Here is a 22,760-nt window from a genome sequence, read left to right on the forward strand (position 1 = left end):
TTTTTAAAATATTCTTACCATTTACTTTCTTCTTCGCTTTTACTAACAAAAACAATTTATTCTCGCATAGTCGCATATTATCTACCCATAGCCTGTCACGGGGAATACGGATTCTAGTGTGTCCCATCTCGGGCCCATTAGAATTCGCGCAATAGATTTGCAGGTACTTTCATGGGTAGAAGGGAGGAGTTCCGTTTGACAAATCTATATAAAGTTCTGCCCTAATTCTACTGCCTCTCCGTTCGCTGGTGTTTATGCGCCGGCAGCGGCCTCGAGACGTGTTGACTGTTGATTAGAGATACGTTTTGACATCCCGTTTGGGGAGGTCTGTGGGATCGAATTGTTGATGGGCTCTAAAGATGAGAAGCCGACTGGTGGAGGCTTGTTCTCCTCCATCACGTCTAGCGTTCGGAATTGGGGCAGTGCGATGCAGCGATCAGTCAACGGGTATGAATCCCTTCATCACTATCTAATTTTCTGTTCCGGTAGGAGCAAGTTTCATGAGCTTAATTCGTAATGAATAAAGAAGGATTTGATATAACAGCTAGTGTAAATCACTGTTTTTATTTATTTATGAGTTCGCTTAATGGCTCTTTAGTGCTAACTTTGTTTTACAACATTGGTGGCTAGATGATAAACTGTAGCTAGTTGTTATATTAGTACTTGGGATTCTGCTGTAACTAAAGGTGCTTGCTTGTGATAGACTGTAGTAGCTTGCTATATTGTCATTATTGTAATTCTGTGTTTATATACTAAGAGGATTCAACTACAATATTTCATATTTCATTAAGCTAACACGGATCCATGCGCATTGGTCTCCTGGGACCATGAAGGCATTGCTAAGATCAACAAGGAATAGATGAATGGAAATTGCAATTGTGTGGAAGTTTATGGAAATTGCAATAGCAACACTAGCTTTGCCTCCGCTCTTATAGAGCTTATCTTCTGTGATTCGACATTGGTTGCTAGAAAAGATAGGAAGATTTTATTTTATTTTTTGTATTTGAAAAAAAGGATTTTGAGTAAAATGCATCATCTGCTCAGATCTTTTATCAATGCAGATTCAAGATTGCAGAGTTAGTAAGGCCTAGCTAGAATGTCCAGATTACAAACACTGTATTTATGCACCTGCAACTATATAAGATAGGATAATTATTTCTATTTTTTTTTAATAAGAATTGCCTATATACCGACAATGACTAGTTATCTGATTATTGCACTGCATGCTAACAGGTTTTTCAAAACCTTGTTAGTTGCTTAATAAAAATCCCTATTAGTAATGATCATAGTTGCTAACCTAATGTTCTAATAGTCTTATTTGGTGGAAAGTGGTTATCTGATATTGACATGCTATATTATCAACTTATAATGTACTCCGAAGTGGACTTCTGTTATAAAAATAGCACATTCATAATACTAGGTTTCTCCTCAATGTTACACACTTTGTAATTTTCCCATGCGTATATATATGTTCCTGAATTTCAAACTTGCTTTCATGCCATATCAAGGATATACTTTTGAGATATATTAATAAGCAGTATTGCTGTGATAACTTTGGTTTCATCATTCTCGATATTTGATTTTTTTTTTTTTTTTTTAAAAAGGTGGGCTGTTTTGTTGCATATCTAGATACATAGGGAGTATGTGATAGCCGGCCAAATTAAATATTGCATAGTTGCACCCTTATTCGTGGTTTCTATCTATACACTCTGAGAACTTTAAAATTGGCTGCTTATTGCTATATGTTGGCTATATTTGATCAAGCCAAAGCTGGTTTTGACCACACAGACTTAGTCTGAATTTACCAATTTTAAAGAGATTTTTTCCCCTAAAAAAGACTAGCACACCTCAAACTCTTGCATGATTTATCCTTCTCTCTATGTCACTTTGTTGCATGCAACAGAGATATCCGTACTGTACCATCTGCAATCTTGCAAGAGTGGTCAACTCTAACAAGTTTTACTCGCCTATTGACACCCACAATGGTGTCAATGCTTGAATGATCTTCTTTGCCCCTTTCTTCATAGTAGTCTGCCATTCTTACATGTTCCCTCTATCCCTCTGCAATGGCTCCTATGGCAAGGATCAGGATTTGGAAGTGAGAAGGCATGATGAAGTGAAAGCAGCAACAAGAGGATTGACAATAAGTGCAAATTCATAACTGAGGAACTATACCAGCTATTTTATCCTCTCTATAGTTCTTGCTCAAAATTTTTTATTTTCTGAAAGTAAAAACACTGAATAATACAACATTAGCAAGCTGATTCAGTTCTTGCACTTTCAGATCATTGTTTTTATCCATCTGTTTGCTACATTAAGTAAGAGGCTGTCTTATTGGTTGGACCACTTGCAAATCATCAATTAGCTTTTATGTCATGCTTGAGTCTTTTAACTTGCGTTGGTCTAAAGCGTTTGACAGTTGTAACTTTGTACATCTTTTTTATGTTGTGCATTATTATCAATATAAATAACTTTTAATGTTTAAAATTGGCTATCACATCTTGTCTTATATTGCATATGCATTATGTAATTGTTCGCTTGCATAGTCCCCCTTGATTTTAGTAAGTTTGATTCATAGTCTATCATGAAGTTCTGTGACTTTAAATTGTGCTGAGTGTAATGCTAACTTGGGTCACAAATAAACAGTGTTTTAATTTTCAGTAACGTTATGGTTTTTATGCACTAAACATATTCTAGCATGACCAACATTTCAGGCTACTGGGTTATGAAGGACTTGAAGTTATCAATCCTGAAGGAGGCAACGAAGATGCTGAGGCAGAAGCACAGCGAGGAAGATGGAAGCAAGAGGTTTCTTTCTTTCACTAATTAGTCATTTTTTATGTTATATTTTTCATTATTCTATGGACAATTTTATTCTGAATTTAGTCAAGAATTTGAGATAGTTTAAAACTTTGCCAGTGAATGCTATATACCATCATTATTGTTAGCTTTGAGAAGTTCTGGTTCTATCTAATCCCCAACTTGATTATTTTCTTTTTTTTTTTAAAACGTTTGACAGTGATTTTGTTAGGAAGCAATTATAGAAACAATTTAGCACTTAATTGCATCTTGACTATGATGAGCTAACCTTATAATGATTCCTGCATCATCTCCTATGTTTTATAACTGTGGCTTGACATATATTCTTTTAATTTGGAGAACATTGAATATTATCTGATTCCTATGCCTTTCATTCGGCGCTCTAATTTGAACTTAACTAACAGATATCTATGAGGCATGTTTCATTTTGGTTCCTAAATCTAATTGGTCGTCTTTCACATATCTTGCCACCGACTTTCCACACTTTCTGCTATCCATTTTCATGTACATCATATCATTTTTGTTTTTTATTTATGATTTGTAGGATAGAGATGGTTATTGGAAGATGATGCACAAATATATAGGATCGGATGTAACATCACTTGTGACATTGCCTGTCATCATTTGTGAGCCAATGACAATGCTTCAGAAGATGGCTGAGGTTTGCACCAAATTTTTTCCCTTATATTTGTGTGTGTATATGTGTGTTTTAACCTGTATTAAATTGGTCATACACTCACTTTATTTCTGGATACATTTGTTGACGCAACATCAATATCAAACTGTGGAAAGTTGATGAAGCAAAGAACACAATTACCTCACTTAGAGGAAAAACTCTGACAAATTGAAACTTTGTATTAGTTTGAATATTGAAATCTAGACTTCTTGTATAGACTTGGCTCGGCAACAAACACAAAAATAATATTCTAAATAAGAAAATATGTTAGACTTAACTTGGACTATAATTATTCTCTATTTAGTACTAAAATAGAAAATTTTAATTGACTCAAAATTATCCAATGATAAAAAAATCAAAATTAAAATTTGTTGCAGATGCGCCAATCTTGAATATTTTTTTAATTAGTTTTCTTTCATCGTGGATGTGTCAATCTCAAATTTATTTATTTTTTCAATTATTTATTTTTTTAATGTTATTTATTTCCCTGTTTGCATGCATTGTCTGTTTTCTTATTGCACCAGACCATTTGCTCAACAGATGTTTTTCCTATTAAGTGAATATGCCCTACTAGATTTAAGATGTAGTCCTCTGAAACTTGTAATATATCCCATGTGATTGGCTGTTCCCAGATTGCAACTGATTGGTTGTTCCTGACACAACTTTTGTTTTCATTCAAGCATGAAAGTACAATAATTGATTGATAAAGGTGGAGAATTCAATTTGGCTCTGAAAGACACTGTAAAATAGGCTCATTCACTCAATAAATATACTTCATCTGAGAGAAAAGGGAACCCCAAGTTAATCTCAAATTCATGATGTCAGATCTTTCTCCAAATACATGGAGTTGGGTTGGATCTGTACTTTTTCCCCTGCACCTCTCAAATTCAACTAATGCCGCCTATAATCTCCCACACTAGGATCACCACTTTATTCTTTATGAGATTTCTCTGATGGATCGAAAGGAACCGATAGAGGGGGGGGGGTTGAATATTGCTCGTTAAAAAACTTTTCTTTTCGTATCGATTTGTAAAACTAATATCAAAGTAAGGCAGCGGAAAATAAGATAGCAAAAGAAAGACAGGTGACTCAGGTGGTTACTTGGTTTGGAGCCTATGTCGACTCTTACTCCAAGATCCGCGATCCTTGATCGCACCGTTGGACAATTCATTATAACTCTTCTTTTCGAAATCTTTGGAAAGAAGCAATTCGTACAATGCAACTAGAAGAAAGTAACACACTACTATCTTCTTGAAATTAAAGCAATACAAGCTAATAAAAATATACTGACAAAGAGTAAGAAGCGAAGCTTGTCGGCAATCCTCAATGTAGCAGCTTGCACGTGAAGATGATGTACAGAATATCAGAAGCAGGAATAGAGAGCTAATTCGGAACCGATTGAAAAAGTTGCCTTAGCTCGGACCTCGAGCACCCCTTATATAAGTCTCGTTTGGTCGATTGAAAAGCCGTTCAGTCGACTAATCCTTTCAGTCTTCTCCTATGGGTCGACTGAACCCCTTGCTTTCCTTCTTCGCTGAGATTCGATTTTCGCATATTTATGAGCATTAATTGATCAGTCGACTGATCACTTTGTTTGGTCGATCGAACAGAATAGTTTTCCTGTTCGCCGAGATTTAAAATTAATTCGCCATTAATGCTTTTATTGTTATGTCGACCGATCCCTGTATTCGGTCGATCGATTGGCCTGACTTCCATGTTTGCTTTGGCGCGATCTGATTTCTATTCTGTATCAACCTGATTCGATCGACCGATCCATGAGTTCGGTTGACCGATCAGACTGGTTCCTGCAAAACAGACTTAAACAACTATTCAACAAAGTTAGAACAATAATATATGATGCATGAGTAGTAATTGACAATAAAACTGTCTTGATCTCAATTTGGAAACCTTAAGGTTATTCCTTTTCGAACACGACCTCACCGTTGCTCTTCTCCAGTTGCTTACCTCAATCTACTTGCTGAACATTAATCCTCCAGGCCTGTTTGGACTTTGCTGCTTAGCATCGGATTGACTCACTAGGGCTTCCTCTTGATACTAGATCCTCTAGACCTATCGAGCTTCCCTGCCAAGTGTCGGGTCCTCTCGACCCATTTGGACTTCCTGCCTGTTTCCTAAGACTTTTCCAGTTGAGTAAACATTCTGTACACTTAGTTAACTTGTTAGATCACAACAAGACTTAACTTTTTAGTTAACCTTTGACAACATCAAAACTCAGGTTTGATTCTGGTGCACTTTGCATCAACAATCTCTCATTTTTTAATGTTTGGCCAAGGTTCATAGTTAAGTTTATAACATATGCAAAAATAAGTAAACAAGCATTTTAACTTAACTCTCCCCCTAAGTTTGTTAACTTCCCCTGAATTCACTCTTTCCCCCTTTTGACATACATCAACAATAGGGGAAATATAAACAATAAGTTTGAAGCATTCCAAGATTTAAGTTTTGGAGTTAGAAAAATTACTTGGAAAAATTTTGGAACCAAAGATGTATAAGCATATGATTTGAAAAGAGTTAGTTTAAAAAACTTTTCTCAAGATTTTTAATGAATAAGTTTTGAAAAGTACACTTTTGAAAATTTTTCTAAGGACAAATATATGATTAATAGAATTGTTGAAAATAAGAACTGTTAACCAAAAACTAAGTGATGAAATTAGTGTTTAGAAAATAAATTTTTGTAGAATTTAAAATGTTTTGTAAAGAGAATTTTGAAATAAAAATGTGAAGACAATTTTTTTTTAAAAAATAAAGTATTCTAAAAACATAAGTGTAGAATTTTAAAGTTGAAAATTTTAAGTTTAAAGTAAGATAAATTTTGAAAATGATAACCATACAATAAAACAACTTTTGAAAATTTGGAAAAAGGAAATTTTGAAATATATCATTGTAAAAAACGTTAGTGTAAATCCAAATATTTGAAATTTTGGAATTCATAAATTTTGAAAAATTGGTAAAGAGGATAAAATGTGAAGTTTTGAATTTTTTTAGTCTTGAAATAAATTCAAAAATGATATTTATCCTCCCCCTTAAGTTGATATGTGCCTAAAAGCCCGAGCATTGTTTAAAAACTAAAAAAAAATATTCTTATTATGAAATGTCCAACCTTCATAGTAAGCTGACTACCATAAGATTGCAGCTGTTGACTCAGGTTGGTCAATTTGAGCTTTTGGTTTTAACTAGTTTGTTACTAATCAGATTGCTCAAATTGATCAATGTATTTTGTTTAAAGCCCAGATTTATAACGATGCACTGACATAAGTATCTGAAATCTTAGGCTAAGTTCTTAGCATCTCACATCCAAGCAAGGTATCCTACTGTGCTTGTGAGATACTGACTGCTAAAATTATAAGAGCATGTAATTCTGCGGTAAATCATAGGCTATTCCATAAAGATAAAATATTTTAAAAGCAACAACAACAACAACAACAACCAAGCCTTTTCCCACTAGGTGGGGTCGGCTGTATGAATCCTTTTACGCCATTGAGCTCTATCTCTTATTATATTATCATTTATATTTAAATAAATTTTATCTTATTTTATTGTTGCTAACCACTTTTTTGGTCTTCCTCTTCCTCGTTTGATATGCATGTTTATCATAGTTTCACATCGCCTAACTGGAGCATTTATTGGTCGTCTAAGTACATGTCCGTACCATCTTAAACGTGTCTCTCGGAGTTTGTCCTCAATAGATGCAACTCCGACTTTCTCTCTAATGCTCTCATTCCTTATTTTGTCCATCTTCGTATGTCCACACATTCACCTTAACATCCTCATCTCTGCAACTCTCATCTTATGCTCATGTGCTCGAGTCATAATCTAACATTTATTAATATAACATAGAGGTCTAAGTGGTTTTATAGAACTTACCTTTAAGTTTAAGAAGTACTTTACGATCACATAAAACACCCAGCGCTTTCCTCCATTTCACCCATCCTGCTTGTATTCTATGTAAGACGTCTCTCTCAATCCCTCCATCATTTTGTAAAAATGATCTTAAATATTTAAATCTCTCGGTTCCGGACAACTCGTACTCTCCTATCTTAACAATTGTTTCATTACTTCTAATATTGCTAAACTTAAATTCCATATATTCTGTCTTTAATCTACTAAGCTTATAACATTTCCCTTCTAGTGTTTCCCTCCAAGATTCTAGCTTAGCATTTACTCCTTCACGTGTCTCATCTACCAAAATAATATCATCTGCAACAACATGCACCACGGTACTGTGTCTTGAATGTGCGCAGTGAGTTCGTCCATAATTAGTATAAAAAGATAGGGACTTAGGGCTGATCCTTGATGTAACCCTATCTTTATTGGAAATGCTTCAGATACTCCGCCTGAAGTCTTTACTTTGGTCGTTACATCCTCGTACATATCCTTAATTAGTTCAATATATGTTACGCTAACACCTCTCTTTTCTAAAATTTTCCATACATATAATTTCTCTTGGGACTCTATCATAAGCTTTTTCTAAGTCAATGAATACTATGTGTAGATCTTGTTTTTGCTCCCGATATTTTTCAATTAATTGTCTAAGGAGATGTATAGCTTCTATTGTCGACCTTCCAGACATGAACCCGAATTGATTTTCTGTTACTGTGGTCTCCTTTCTTAATCTTTTTTCTATTACTTTTTTCCAAAGTTTCATAGTATTACTCATTAGTTTAATACCCCTATAGTTTGCACAATTTTGTATGTCTCCCTTGTTCTTATATAAGGGAACTAGAGTACTTATCCTCCATTGATTAGACATTCTTTTCGTTTTCAATATCATGTTAAATAATTTTGTAAACCATTCAATACCTTGTTTTTCTAAGCACTTCCATACCTCTATCGAAATATCATCTGGTCCAACGGCTTTTCCATTGTGTATCTCATTTAAAGTTTGTTTTACTTCTGATGTTTGAATTCTACGATAAAAATTAAAATTTCTATGCTTACTTGACCTAATTAAATTACCTAAGTTAAGTTGGTCACCTAAACCTTCATTGAAAAGTTGATGAAAATACCTCTTCCACCGCTCTTTTATTTCTCCATCATTTACTAATACCCTATTACATTCATCTTTAATACATTTTATTTGGCTAAGATCTCTTGTTTTTCTTTCTCTCATTTTAGCTATTCTATAAATATCTCTTTCCCCTTCTTTTGTATCCAATTTTCGATATAACCGTTCAAAAGTTTTATTTTTTGCTTCACTCACTATTTTTTTAGCTTCTTTCTTGGCTATTGTATATTTTTTTAAGTTTTCCTCGTTCTTACAAATATATAATTCCTTATAAGCTATTCGTTTTTCCTTCACTTTCTCTTGTACTTTCTCATTCCACCACCAAGATTCTTTACTTAGTGGTTCATGTCCCTTTGACTCACCGAGTACACTCTTAGCTTCTATTTTCAACTTTGATATCATCTTATCCCATGTTGTATTAGAGTCATCGTATATTTCACCTAATGCTTGTACTTCTACCTTCTCCTTAAAAATATTTTGAAAGCAATTTTAAAAAATTTTGAAAGGAGAATTTTGAAGACAAGTTTTGAAAAACTAATAAGTAATTTTTTTTAAAAGTACATATTAAAAAAAACTATTCTAAAAAAAAACATTCCTAATTTACATGAAAGAACGCAAGGATAACATTTAAGCAAAAGTTAAACAAGCAGCCAAAATATTCGGTTATGCCATCAAGGCACAAATATGTCAAAATAAGTATCAATATCTAAAATTCACTTGTCAACGTCATCATCAATAGCACGAAAGTAATCGCACATCCTACGCTACTCTTTCTCAAAAGCATCAGCTCGATCAGTCATCTCCTGACGAAAATCCACAAGCTGTCCTTGGAGAGAGTTGTATTGGTCAGTCATCTTGGTCTCTAGGGAGTCGAACCACCCAAAAATGTCATCTCAGAGATGATTAAAAAAGTCACTGGTTGGTGGAGGAGGTGCGTAAGAGATGCTTTGGCCCGCATTGAAAATCGGTGTCATTGCAAATCTTGCATCAAAAGGCGGCTGATGTGGCTCCTCGACTACTATCGCCTCATCCTCAGCTATGGCTGCCTCTTCTACAGGTGGGACGTATCGTGGATGGGTCTGCTTATACACCAATCCTTCTATGCTAGTCCTGATCCCAGCCAAAGACATCTGTCTGATCCCAACTGGATCAAAATCAGACAACTCTAGTAACTCATCACCCTGATGAACTCCTACCCCTAGTGAAGCAATGCATGCAGTGAGAACATGGCATTAGATCATATGAACTTTATTCGAGGTGCAGTACCCCGAATAGTAGATAATAGATCTAAACACCTAGTAACCTAAGTCAAAGTTTAGTCGGTGGCTTAGTGTGCACATCAAAAAAAGATGCACTAAACGCATAACTCCCTGATCTCTAGATGACAAGGGATGAATGCAAGACTCAGTGATACGGATGACATCTTTTTGGGACGATATCCCTTAAAGAAGTCAGCATACATAAGATCAAGAGTCAGCTAAGTGAAAGGGTTGGGTAGTACGTCAGGAAGAGAAGCACTGAAAAAGATGCGGTTAACATAAGGTCAAATTCGCAAGAATCTTAGAAACATATAAAGGTCAAATAGCGTATCCCGGATTGCTACTTTGGTTTTATAGTGATGAGAATCAATCTCACATAAGTTGTGATAAAATTTAGAACACATAATTGAGTTATAAGCATATCTACAAAGAACAATGCTATCAAGTTGAAAATGCTAGGTTTTATCTATGATCTCTGGACAATATATTTGATAAAATGGAAGGTCAAGACAATGAGTCTCTATCACTTTGAGTTTTTTACTTGGAAATGATTGATGCAAATCCTTAGTTGAAAACCTAGGGCCTTGGCTGGGATTTAAGGAGCTAGCCTCTCTTTGTGCAGTCGTACGACTTTTTTCACTATTATTAAAAGAATTAAATAAATAAACTGAAATTAGAAAATGAAAGAAGGATTGGTTAGATGTTACTGAGGCATCGCGAAGACTGGGCACCATGTTCTGGTAGTAGAAACTAGAGAGGCAACTTTGGATTTGATATCCCTAGGCTTTGCCTCGCTGCGTCTTTATAGCCTTTTATCGGTCGATCGATTGTAGGGTTCGGTCGACCGATCCCTTTAATTTGTGCAAGGTGGACGAATCAGGGATGGGCATTAGGTTTTCGGTCGACCGATAACACAATTTTGTCGATCGATAATTTGATTATGGGCGACTGTTTCGTGCCAACCCACGTAGAATTAGGTGTTCAGTCTACCAAAAAAAAAGTTCGGTCGACCGATAAATTGAATTTGTCTTAATGATTCTTTGTGATAGTTTGGTTTTTCGGTCGACGGAACAATTTGTTCTGTCGATAGATAAATTGAATTAGTCTTAAAGCTTCTCCCTGTGATTTGGTTGTTCGGTCGACGGATGCAAATGATAATGTTTTTTTTTTTTAAGTTATAATTAATTTTAGCTTTAATTAAGTTTTTAATTTTGATTTAAGTTTTAATTTTTATTTAACTCTTAATTAATTTTGAATTAAGTTTTTTAAATTAATTTTCAATTAAGTTTTTTATTTAAGTTTTTAATTAAGTTTTTTAAATTAATTTTCAATTAAGTTTTTTATTTAAGTTTTTAATTATTTTTTAAGTTTTAATTAATTTTTAATTAAGTTTTTAATTAATTTTGAATTAAGTTTTTGATTAATTTTTAATTAAGTTTGATTAATTTAAGTTTTAATTAATTTTAGTTTGAATTAAGTTTAAGTTTTTAGTTTTAATTAATTTTGAATTAAGTTTTAATTAATTTAAGTTTGAATTAAGTTTTAGTTTTAATTAATTTTGAATTAAATTTTAATTAATTTAAGTTTTAGTTTTAATTAATTTTGAATTAAGTTTTAATTAATTTAAGTTTTAGTTTTAATTAATTTTGATTTAAGTTTGTTTAGTTAAAATTAATCCAACTAAGTTTAAATTAAGTTTTTAATTAGGTTTAAATTATTAAGAATTTTGAAAAAAGGTTCTTCAACGTACGTTACATACAAACTTAGCTTTGTGTTAATTAAGAAAGCTTCCTAAGGATAAGTCTTCAGTGTCGATGCATATGACTTTCTTGTGTATCAACGGTGGACCACTTTTTGAATATTTTTCAAAATAGTCCTGCCCAAAAACCTTAATACTAAGTTTTGGTCTAACTAGTTTATGTTTGACTGTGGTAGCTTCGGCCAGATCCACTAGGTCTAGTGCACCAGGTAGAATACACATGATTCAGCCTAGACATACCTTCGACAAAGTTTTCTGAGCGTATTATCATCCCAATCCATTCCGATGCTATGTTATTATAGTTTGGTAAACCTTTTTAACTAAGAATTCTAAGCTAAGTAGAAAAATAAAGCTAATTCTAATCATGCATAGTTGATTAATCAAGTAGGTTGAAGGTTTTTCTATTTTCTCCCTTTGAGCCATAACTTAGATATGGTCTATCTAAGAAATGAATTTGACTCTTAGGGATCAAATATTGATTTTGGTTTGATTGGTTTGGTTAAGCATTTTTTAGTAACGTATGCTTGAACTTGATTTCTAATATTTTGACTAATTAATGACAAATATGGTTTGTTAGTTTTGTTTGAGTTTAACCAATTCTGGATTTATTGTATATGACTTGTTGCTATTCAAGTACCATATTTAGACATTTTGATCCCAATTCGAACTTCTCAACGTTTTCTTGAGTTGCTCCACTTGACCTTTCAAGTTGGAATTTTCTTTCTTAAGTTTTGCAATTTGAGTTGAAGTTCCGACTTGAACTTGGTTAGCCAAGTGACTCAAGCTACTTTGCTCCTTAAGTGGTCAATTTCCTTTAAGTAGTAAGTTATTTTCTTCCTTGGATTTAGTCAATTTTTTAAACAAACATTTAACTATTTTAAGTAAATTTGACTTGGAATAAAAAATTATCATATTGGGACCTTCGGAAATTGATACGGATCCGTGGTTTCTCTCAGACTCGGTGTCGGTCTCGGACTCGTACTCTTCCTCGGACTCGGAATCTTCGTTTCTTGTCATAAAAGTAAGATGACTCGAGTGCTTCGGTTCTTCCGCGTCAGACTCCTCGGAAGTGACTCGTCCAACGTTGCTTGAAGAGCTTTCTTCCTTCTTGTCGACTTAGGCTTTTTGTCTTTTCGGTTTGGGCATTCGTGTTTGAAATTCCTCTTCTTGTTGCATCTGTAACAAATTATTTCTGATTTGCTTTGAGTATGGTGATCAATACCTTCTTAGTGCTCCTCTTGAACTTCTTCCTTGTCACTAGTCTTCAGATCATATTGACCAATTCTTCTTCATTTGTTGAATCCGAGTCTGACTCACTTTCTGATTCATTATTTGTTCAAGATTCGGTCTCCTTTCTTGGTCCAGCATACAGTGCAATTCCTTTCTTGACTTAACTCAAGTTAGATTGCTCGTGTAATTCTAATTCGCAAAACAATTCGTCTAATTTAAGAATGGAAAGATCCTTATAAACTTTGTAAGCATCTACTATTGATACCCACAAAGTGTTCTGAGGAAAGGCGTTTAAGCGTACCTTATTGTGTCGCGGTTCTTCAAGTGGTGTCCAATCAGATGGAGGCCGTTGAGGATGTCTTTGAGTCGTGCGTGCAGTTGGGTGACCGTCTCTTTGGGAAGCATTTTAATGTTAAATAAATTATTCAATAAAAGATCTCTCTTATTTACCTTTGATTCGTCGGTTCCCTTGTGTAGTTTTCATTCTATTTTTCCAGTAGCTAAAGTTTTTCCCTTTGAATAACGGGGCGAACCGTACTGTAACTGTCTCGGTAGGAGTTCGACATTCTTGCAATCACAGAATTAACCAAAGGAATTTTCAAGACTCTCGTCCTGGGATTAGCAGTGCGAGATAAGATAAATGTATAAGAAAAATCTCTTTAAAGAAAATGAAAAAGTTTTTGAAATTTGCTTGAAAAGCTGTTAAAGTAATTTCAGAGCGACCTGCTCTGATACCAATTGATAGGGGGGGGGGGGGGGGGGGTTGAATGTCACTCATTAAAAAACTTTTCTTTTCGTATCGATTTGTAAAACAAATATCTAAGTATGGAGGGAAATAAGATAGCAAAAGAAAGACATGTGATTCAGGTGGTTACTTGGTTTGGAGCCTATACCGACTCCTACTCCAAGGTCCGTGATCCTTGATCGCATCGTTGGATAATTCACTATAATTCTTCTCTTCGAAATATTCGGAAAGAAGAAATTCGTACAATGCAACTAGAAAATAGTAATACACTATTGTCTTCTTGAAATTAAAGCAATGCAAGCTAATAAAAATATACCGACAAAGAATAAGAAGCGAAGCTTGTCGGCAATTCTTAATGTAACAGCTAGCACGTTAAGATGGTGTGTGGAATATAAGCACGAACAGAGAGTTGATTCGGAACAAATTGAAAAAGTTGCCTTGGCTCGGACCTTGAGCACGCCTTTTATAAGTCTCATTCGGTCGACCGAAAAGTCGTTTGATTGACTGATCCTTTCAGTCGATCGATCCACCTATCGGTCAACTGGACTGTATGCTTTCTTTCTTCGCTGAGATCCGATCTTCGCACATTTATGAACATTAATTGATCAGTCGACCGATCAACTTGTTCGATCGACCAAACAAAGCAATTTCCCTGTTCGTCGAGAATTGAAATTAATTCGCCATTAATGTTTTTATTGTTCGGTTGATCGATCTCTGGGTGCAGTCAAACGATCGGCCTGGCTTCCATGTTTGCTTTGGCGCGATCTTATTTCTGTTCTGTGTCAACCTGGTATGGTCGACCGATCCATGGGTTCGGTCAACCGATCAAACCATTTCTTGCAAAACAGAGTTAAACAACTATTCCTGCAAAACAAAGTTAAAACAGTAATATATGATGCATGAGTAGTAATTAACTAAAACTGTCTTGATCTCAACTTGGAAACCTTTCCGGTTTCTTCAGTTGGATTAACAACCTAAGGTTGTTCTTTTTCGGAACACGACCTCACGGTTGCTCCTCTCCAGTTGCTTACCTCAATTTACCTACCAAACATTGGTCCTCCAGACCTGTTTGGATTTTGCCGCTTAGTATCGGATTGGCTCACCAGGGCTTCCTCTCGATACCAAATCCTTTAGACCTATCGAGCTTCTTTGCTAAGTGTCGGGTCCTTCGACCCACTTGGACTTCCTACCCGACTTTCACGATCTGCTAAGACTTTCCCGGTTGAGTAAACATCCTGCACACTTAGTTAACTTGTTAGATCACAACAAGACTTAACTTGAACCTTTGACAACATCAAAACTCATGTTCGATTCTGGTGCATTCTCTTCCATTTTAGGTTATGAAAGTTCTCTCTTTTGTTTCATTTTGATTTTGTCTGCTTCTCTTTGTGCAAGAAATATGTTGAAATTATAGCCATAAACACGTGGAGAAGCACACTATTTTTCATTCCAGATTTTATCTGAAATGCCAATAACTTCATGATTACTTGACAATATTGCTGCTAGATGATGGATTTTGACTTTGCCATTTTTCCATTTCCTTTTGATAGAGGCCATTGCTATAATTTAGAAACTGATATAGATCATTGGTCATATTTTATTTTGACTCTCTTTTATCTTTTTCATGACAAAATCTTCTAAAAAAATGTTTACACTATCTCATTTTCGTTTCCTGAGTGTGGAATCATTTGAAGTTGCTTCATTGATAGGTTTATGACAAAGATATTTGATTAAACTATTTTCTTGGCTTTTGAATATACCTTGACTTGGAGCAAACAATGTATATTCGATATTCCATCTTTCTATTCAATGGATCTTCTGCATTATCTATTGTGGCTATCCATTCATTTAGATGGCTTTTGATGCTGGCATTCTGCTAGTTTCGAACATCTTGCTACGATCTCAGATAGAAGAGCAGGTCATCCGTGTTCCAGGAGATAAATAGTTATAGATATACTAGCTTATTTTCTGTGAACCAGACTTACTGGACTTTAGTAAAATGCACCCTCAAAATGAGTAGTGTAGTCACTAACTGCTTGGCTGAAAGTTGTGGAAGCTTCACATTCATTGTGTAGAATCTTCATCCAGGAAAAAAAGAAGGATTTTGGATGGTTTGCTTTTTTAAGATAGCATTAGCACATCCAGTTTGCTCTGCATATTTGTCAGATGTATTTCTATAATATGAGCATGATATTTGTGCCATTGTTTATCGAGTGTAATTTTGTTTCCAGTTAATGGAGTACTCTTACTTATTAGATCTAGCAGATCAGTGTGAGGATCCATATATGCGGTTAGTTTATTCTTGTAAGTAAATATTTCATCTTTTTGTTCAACCATTTTAATCATAATGTGATGCAGATTCTTTCTTATGTTCTCCAGCTTCTTGGGCAATTTCTGTGTACTATGCCTTTCAGCGTACATGGAAGCCTTTCAATCCTATCCTTGGTGAGACTTATGAAATGGTTAATCATGGTAATCTGACATTCATCGCAGAACAGGTTAGTCATTCCTAAGTTTGCATCACTTGCAAGTCCAGGTTCCTAAGGTTTTTTGTATCGTTCTCCAATATTTATTCTCTTGTTGACAGTCTTAATGCATTGTGCTATTTTGATTTCCTGACTTGTGCAATGGCCTACTTTCAGGTTAGTCATCATCCACCAAAGAGCGCAGCACATGCTGAGAATGATCATTTTACTTATGATATCACTTCAAAATTGAAAACAAAATTTTTAGGAAATTCCCTTGAAATTTATCCTCTGGGAAGGTGAGAAATATTGTTGAGACTTCTCGAAGATCAAAACAATCTAGTTATTTTTAGAACAATTTCTTGAATATCTGAACTCTATCATGGTTAAAGTCAATCATAAGTGTGTTCATGTTTGGATAACCAAGATAATTTTCTTCTTTAACTATAGCCGTTTAGTTGCCTGAATAATTTGAAGGTTTGCTTGTGGTGCAGGACAAGGGTGAAACTCAAGAAAGATGATGTAATACTGGATTTGGTGCCACCTCTTACAAAGGTTAATAATCTTATATTCGGGCGCACATGGACTGACTCACCTGGTGAGATGATTATGACAAACTTGACCACTGGGGATAAAGTTGTATTGTATTTCCAACCATGTGGCTGGTTTGGGTATGATTTTCTAAGACCATCTCAATCTATCTCAGCATTTAATTCCTTTTTGGTGTGCAAGTGATGCGAAATGATAGTCAGAATTCATTCTTATGTTTGTATCGACTTTTCTCCTCTTTTGCCTTTAAACTCTAATCTTTGGTCTAAACATTCGGGACACGATACTAATATATTGGCAGTGCTGGGCGATATGAAGTGGATGGATATGTATACAGTGCAGAAGAAGAACCAAAAATACTAATGACTGGAAAATGGAATGAATCAATGAGTTGCCAGCCGTGTGATCAGGAAGGAGAACCCCTACCTGGAACTGAGCTAAAGGAGGCATGCATCAATTTTCTGTGACTCTTATTACCTGCTTTAGATGCATGATGATTATAAACTTCTTCTGTGTGCCTGTTTTTTTGTCGAGCAAATTGTTTCTTTATGCACAATTGAAGCATACACTATATATATAGATGCTTTAAATAATACCAATAGCTTGCCCCCAAGGCGTAGCACAAACGATGGACACATGACATTTTTGGTGTAATGACCAAGGGTCGATTCTCAAGAAATGATGACTTGCATGGTTTACCCCACCCAGCGCCTCTCATCTGTCTACCTGCATTTACCTCTCTCTTCCTTTTTTAAAATGCCAATAGCTTCTTGCATGTTCAAAATAATATGGCATGCAATCAACTTAAGCATTAACATTTTGATGAAGGCAGGGTTTAAATCAAAGACTTTGGCAATAAATTTTCAAGGTTTTTACCAATTGAGCTAAGTTCGCACTAGTTGTGCAACATGCAATTTCTTGCTGGCTAATAACCTTTTTTTTTTTGAAGCAATCATACACGAGCGCCAGATTCTTGAATCATCTTTTGACATTAACATAGTCATAAATTTTCCAAAATCACCTTTGTTTTTCATAATAAGTAAAAGAGTTATTCTGGTTATTCTGATGCGTTATTAGCTCATTTTTCATAATAAGCAAAACATTGTTCTGCTTCTTACAATGCTTTATCCACAGTGTGATCAATATTGATCATATGGATCTAAATTTACACAAATTCATTTAGTAGTTTATTTGTAGAAGTTTTTGTTTGGAACTTTGGTAGGCAGGGATGCTGGGTACTTTCAGAATGAAACATGTATGAAGCCCTGACAATTTAAAAAACCACAGACCAACCAGGTCAGGTTCCAGCATATTGAATTGGAGTAGGATTCATTGTCTTTTTTCAAATATTACTGACAATAACGTGTACATGTAATTGAAGTATCAATATAGAATATTTTTTCTCAGTCATTTCTTCATTTTCTTTTGATTCTGTTATACCACCTCCTATGATGCTTCTGTAATTTTTTTTCCAGGTATGGAGACTTGCTGCAGCTCCTGAAAATGACAAATTTCAATACACATATTTTGCCCATAAAATAAACAGCTTCGATACAGCACCTAAAAGGTTTTTAGCATCAGACTCCCGATTGCGATCTGATAGATATGCACTCGAGAAAGGTGATTTGTCCAAAGCCGGTGCAGAAAAGAGCAGGTGAGTTTCTGTAGAAAGAGGTAAATTACACAGAACGGAAACAGATCCAATGTGTATGGTCAATTTTACATAAGCCTATGTCCGCCGTAGAAATCAGATATTTTAGAACTTATAAGAGAAATAAAGGGTTTTTACTAATCATGGTTCAATCGTTTTCAGTTTGGAGGAGCGACAGAGAGCAGAAAAAAGGATCCGAGAAGCTAAGGGACATCAGTTTACGCCAAGATGGTTCAACATAACCAGTGAAATCAGTCCCACACCCTGGGGTGATATAGAGGTGTACGAATACAGCGGTAAATACTCAGAGCACCGGGCTCAGATCGATAGCTCCAAAACTATCGACGAGATTGATATGGAAACTATCAAGTTCAATCCATGGCAGTATGCCGATCTGTCTGCAGAATGAGGCTTGTATGCGTGGCAGCAAAAGACTTACCTGTCTACTTGTATCATGGATTGCAAACACATCGTCTTGTGATCTTATATAATTTAATAGTTTCTTGTATTTTTGTATTCCAATCTTGTTTCATGGATGATCCATTTTGTAGAATCTTCTTTTTCCCCAAATTCTTGGATGTTGATGTTATCATGCTTACAAGTTTTTCTGGTGGTTTATTAATCTCGAGCCAATAAATCATAAAAATGTTTTTCACACTATTCATTTAGCTATGTTCATTCATCTTCTTGTCAGAGCTGAAATTGAAAACATAATTTGTTGCCCATTAACTCAAGGAACAACCATGCCCACAGTAAATCAATGCAGCGAATTATATCCAAATCAACCTTGTAGAGCTCAATAGGGATGAAACCAACCATTTAGAACAGACATATGAGTAACACTCTCAACATATTTACAAAAATAGATAATACACTCGACGATAATGCTAAGGGCCTTTGGCGATCAACTCATTTCTGGCTAGGCGACACGGGGTAATTGGTGCTTGCTCTCTATCGTCTTGACTTCAGCTTGGTCTTTGAACTTCTACCTATGTCTGTAGCATCTTGAAGCTGTTCTAAAGCAGTCACTACTTGATCCATAGTTGGCCTCCGCTTTGCTTCCATAGATATGCACTGCAGTGCAAGAAGAGCCGTCTTCTGGATTCCAGCCGCTGAGTACTGCCCTTCCAATCTGGGATCCATGATGTTCGCGATACTTCTCTTGCTCATGAGAAAAGGCCTTGCCCACTCCACCAAATGGTATTGTCCTGATGGTTGGTTCTTGTCAATGGCTCGTCGTCCGGCCAACATCTCAAGAAGAACAACTCCGAAGCTATAGACATCACTCCTACACGTCAAATGGCCTGTCAAAATTCAAGTGAATCAGTTATCGAGTACATGTATCAAGTTATAGTGCCAAAGTTAAACTGACACCAAATATAACAAACAAATGTGTTAATAAGTAGACATTTTGCATTGCTGATATCTCTGATATTGGTAAAGTGATTTGAAATTATTGTGACTAGAACGAAGAATCAACATGCCGGACGACTAGTAAAACCGTAACTAGGACATGACCGGAAACACTAGACACATTAACAAACGAAACAAATTACCAGTTGCAAGATACTCTGGAGCAGCATATCCATATGTCCCCATGATCCTTGTAGAGACATAGCTTTTGTCCCCAGATGGCCCATCTTTTGCCAATCCGAAATCAGAAAGCTTTGCGTTGTAATCCTGCAAAAGGAAGAAAGATTAGCATTCAAACTGAGTGAATGAATATACATCACATCGCATTGCAATGGAAGGATCAATATATGAACTACATACAGAATCCAGAAGCACATTGGAGGTTTTGAAATCACGGTAGATGACCTTTGCCTCGTCACTATGAAGAAAAGCAAGTCCTTTTGCAGCTCCAAGGGCAACCTTCATCCGGATATTCCACGAAAGCGGTTGATAGTATGAACTCCCTGAATTGCAACCAGAAACAAAAAGAAGCAAATGTAATCTCTTAAGAATTTTTGCCACACATAAAGAACAAGGCTAGAATTGCAATAAAGACAGATGGCATAGATCACAAAGAACTTACTCCTGAAAAGATGATTCTCCAAGCTGCCGCGAGGCATGAACTCATACACGAGAAGCCTTTGTTCATCCTCGAGACAGTATCCGATAAGCTTTACGAGGTTTGGGTGAGACAGCTGACTCAAGTAATTAACTTCAGCCTACAAGATTCAAAGTAGTTTCTTACTTGAGTATCAATCTATACCAAATTCACATAGTAGGAAAAACAAAATTCACAAAGAGAAATCAAGGGGGAAAAAAGACAGAAGAGTCTCACCAACCACTCCTTGTGACCCTGAAACCCTTCCTGGTTGAGTTTCTTCACAGCAATGACCAATCCAGTCCCAGGCTTGGCTGCTGCAAGTGTGGTTTCATCGATCCAGCCCTTGAAGACTGAGCCAAAACCTCCCTCCCCAAGCACACTGTCCGGCCGGAAGTTCCGGGTGGTGGTTTTGAGGTCATTGAAGGTGAAGCTCTTCAGATTCGAAGACGACAAGATATCGACCTCACTTCGTGGAGTTGAAGGCAAAGAGGAAGCAGACACCTTGCTGCTCGAAGCGCTCGATACATTCCCCTTCCTGGAGCTATGCTCAGATTCTCCTCCTATGAATCCAACCAAATACAACGCCTCCTAGGTTAGCTAGATTGTAGACGTACGATGTGAAATTGGGGATCGGATTGACTGACTGGCAGTGCGCTTGATCAAATAACAACTCCAAACCAAACATCGATTGAATGATAAATCAGTTAAAGCGAAAACATCAACTTTCGATTAACCCACTGAAAGAATCACGAAGAACACGTAAAAAGTAGCCCCAAGAATGCATTGACTGAAACGCATATTGAGATCCTACCAAAGCTTCCTAAATAGCTCGAATCCGCGAGAAGGGCGAGGGGCGGAGCTTGGTACCTGAAGCAAAGGCGGTGGGGGAGGCGTTCTCCGCCTTGACCTTGGTGCCCAAGCAATTTCCCATCGACGGACGAGCTTCACAAAGCCCAAAAGGATCCGGTTTGGGCTCTCCGAGTTCAGGAGCTATGAAGCCCAATTGAGGAAGATGCAGAGCTGCTAAGCTCCAGATGCCGACTTGGAGACTCGCCGGCGGCGAGGAGCGGATTTGGGTCGACCGGCGAGGGGAGGAAGAAGAGAAAGGTGACACCTTTATGCGCCGCAATGGCAAGCTACTGAAAAGGTTAGCGAGGTCTCAATTAAATTAATAACAACTTGCAACTTGTTTGGTATTCACAGATTTGTAGACAAGTGCCGGTAGGGTGGCAGCTTTCTTGTAAGGAATAAGGGATTAATTTTTCATACTCTAGGAAACAAAATCCTTTTCTATTCTCTAACCATTTCATGGTCAAAATATTTTTTTTAAAAAAAAATTGTCACACCATTTAAAATAGTAAATAATTGTTTGGTGAAATAATATAATTTATTTTATATTTTATTATCACATTAGTTTATTCATTTTTGACTACTTAAGTTTCGCTTTGCTATATCCAAGAAGTTAAATGCCCTTCCTAAATAAAGTGGTTTGAACATGATTTTAATTAGAGGTCAATGAAGTAGATAACAAAGGTTAAGTGATTTAATAAAAACATCTTAACTTTGAAAGCAAATGTCTAATAAGTCAAACTCCTCCCTAAAAATCAATAGTTTAAACACAAGAAAAAGACAATAATTTTATTTTGTTTATGCAAAAGGAGCCAATGAAGTTTGGTATTCCTTGACTTTTTCTTTTCCCTAATTTTATTTTGGAATGGAAGACTAAGTGTCTCTTTAGCATATGCTCATTATTCAAAATAATATGATCCTAAATAAAATTAAGCTCAATAAAAGAAGCTTCTTATCCTAATCTTCAATGCAATTCGGACTAATCCTAGAATAGACAGTTTAACCTCATATTCCAACTATCAAATAATTGAGAAGTGAAGAAAAACAAAAAAATCCTATAATGCATAATAATTGAGATTCAAATCATAAGTGTCTGATTAATTCATTTGACCGCTATATCAAAGCTCTAAGATAAATTACTTATGCAATATGATGAAATCGTTATTTTTACGGTCCTATATTTTTTTGAAGGGAATAAATTATGAAGAGTATCATCCAGTATAAGGGGTGAGATAATAAATGAGATATTTCACACCCAGTATAAATCATCTAGGACACTCATGTAACATATGATACGATTTATTTTTAGTTCATGATCGTTTGGATGCTATAAATTAATAAATATGATAAAAAAAAAATAAGAAGTTTGGGATTCCTAATAGATGATACAAAAGTCAAAAGGTCGACATGAAGACCTCGTTGTAGATTATCTAAATGCGTGTTTTTTTATATAAATTATATCACAGTAATATAATAAATTAATAATACATTAACATTTTAATAATTGAGCGAAAAGTGGCATCAAAATTAACATTGAATTTAATTAAATATTAATTAATTAATTGAGTATTGTTGTGGCTGAGATGCGACAAAATCTAAGGAGGATCTTAGGGCGTTGGACCTTTTTGAGATTTGTATCAGTTTTCACACTACGTGGACGCAGGCGCGGCCTCTGCAT

The 22,760-nt window shown here is 35.6% G+C and overlaps 2 protein-coding genes across 2 annotated transcripts; one reads left to right on the forward strand and one right to left on the reverse strand.

Annotated features, from left to right (window-relative positions):
* The first annotated feature begins 200 nt into the window (after positions 1-200).
* On the forward strand, positions 201-18,778 carry LOC122021417 (oxysterol-binding protein-related protein 3A-like). The gene is made up of 10 exons (XM_042579538.1): positions 201-447; positions 2,715-2,808; positions 3,365-3,481; positions 15,747-15,819; positions 15,895-16,013; positions 16,158-16,279; positions 16,475-16,651; positions 16,831-16,975; positions 18,005-18,183; positions 18,343-18,778. The coding sequence occupies exons 1-10, from the start codon at positions 347-349 to the stop codon at positions 18,587-18,589; spliced, it is 1,374 nt and encodes a 457-aa protein (XP_042435472.1). The 5' UTR covers positions 201-346; the 3' UTR covers positions 18,590-18,778.
* Positions 18,779-18,950: 172 nt separating this feature from the next.
* Positions 18,951-21,390, reverse strand: LOC122021419 (receptor-like cytoplasmic kinase 176). The gene is made up of 6 exons (XM_042579539.1): positions 21,101-21,390; positions 20,468-20,793; positions 20,216-20,351; positions 19,954-20,096; positions 19,737-19,860; positions 18,951-19,484 (listed from the first exon to the last, which is right to left on the reverse strand). The coding sequence occupies exons 1-6, from the start codon at positions 21,162-21,164 to the stop codon at positions 19,132-19,134; spliced, it is 1,146 nt and encodes a 381-aa protein (XP_042435473.1). The 5' UTR covers positions 21,165-21,390; the 3' UTR covers positions 18,951-19,131.
* Positions 21,391-22,760: the final 1,370 nt, after the last annotated feature.

The sequence above is a fragment of the Zingiber officinale genome, chromosome 9A (assembly GCF_018446385.1).
Source record: "Zingiber officinale cultivar Zhangliang chromosome 9A, Zo_v1.1, whole genome shotgun sequence".
Classification (NCBI taxonomy): domain Eukaryota; kingdom Viridiplantae; phylum Streptophyta; class Magnoliopsida; order Zingiberales; family Zingiberaceae; genus Zingiber; species Zingiber officinale.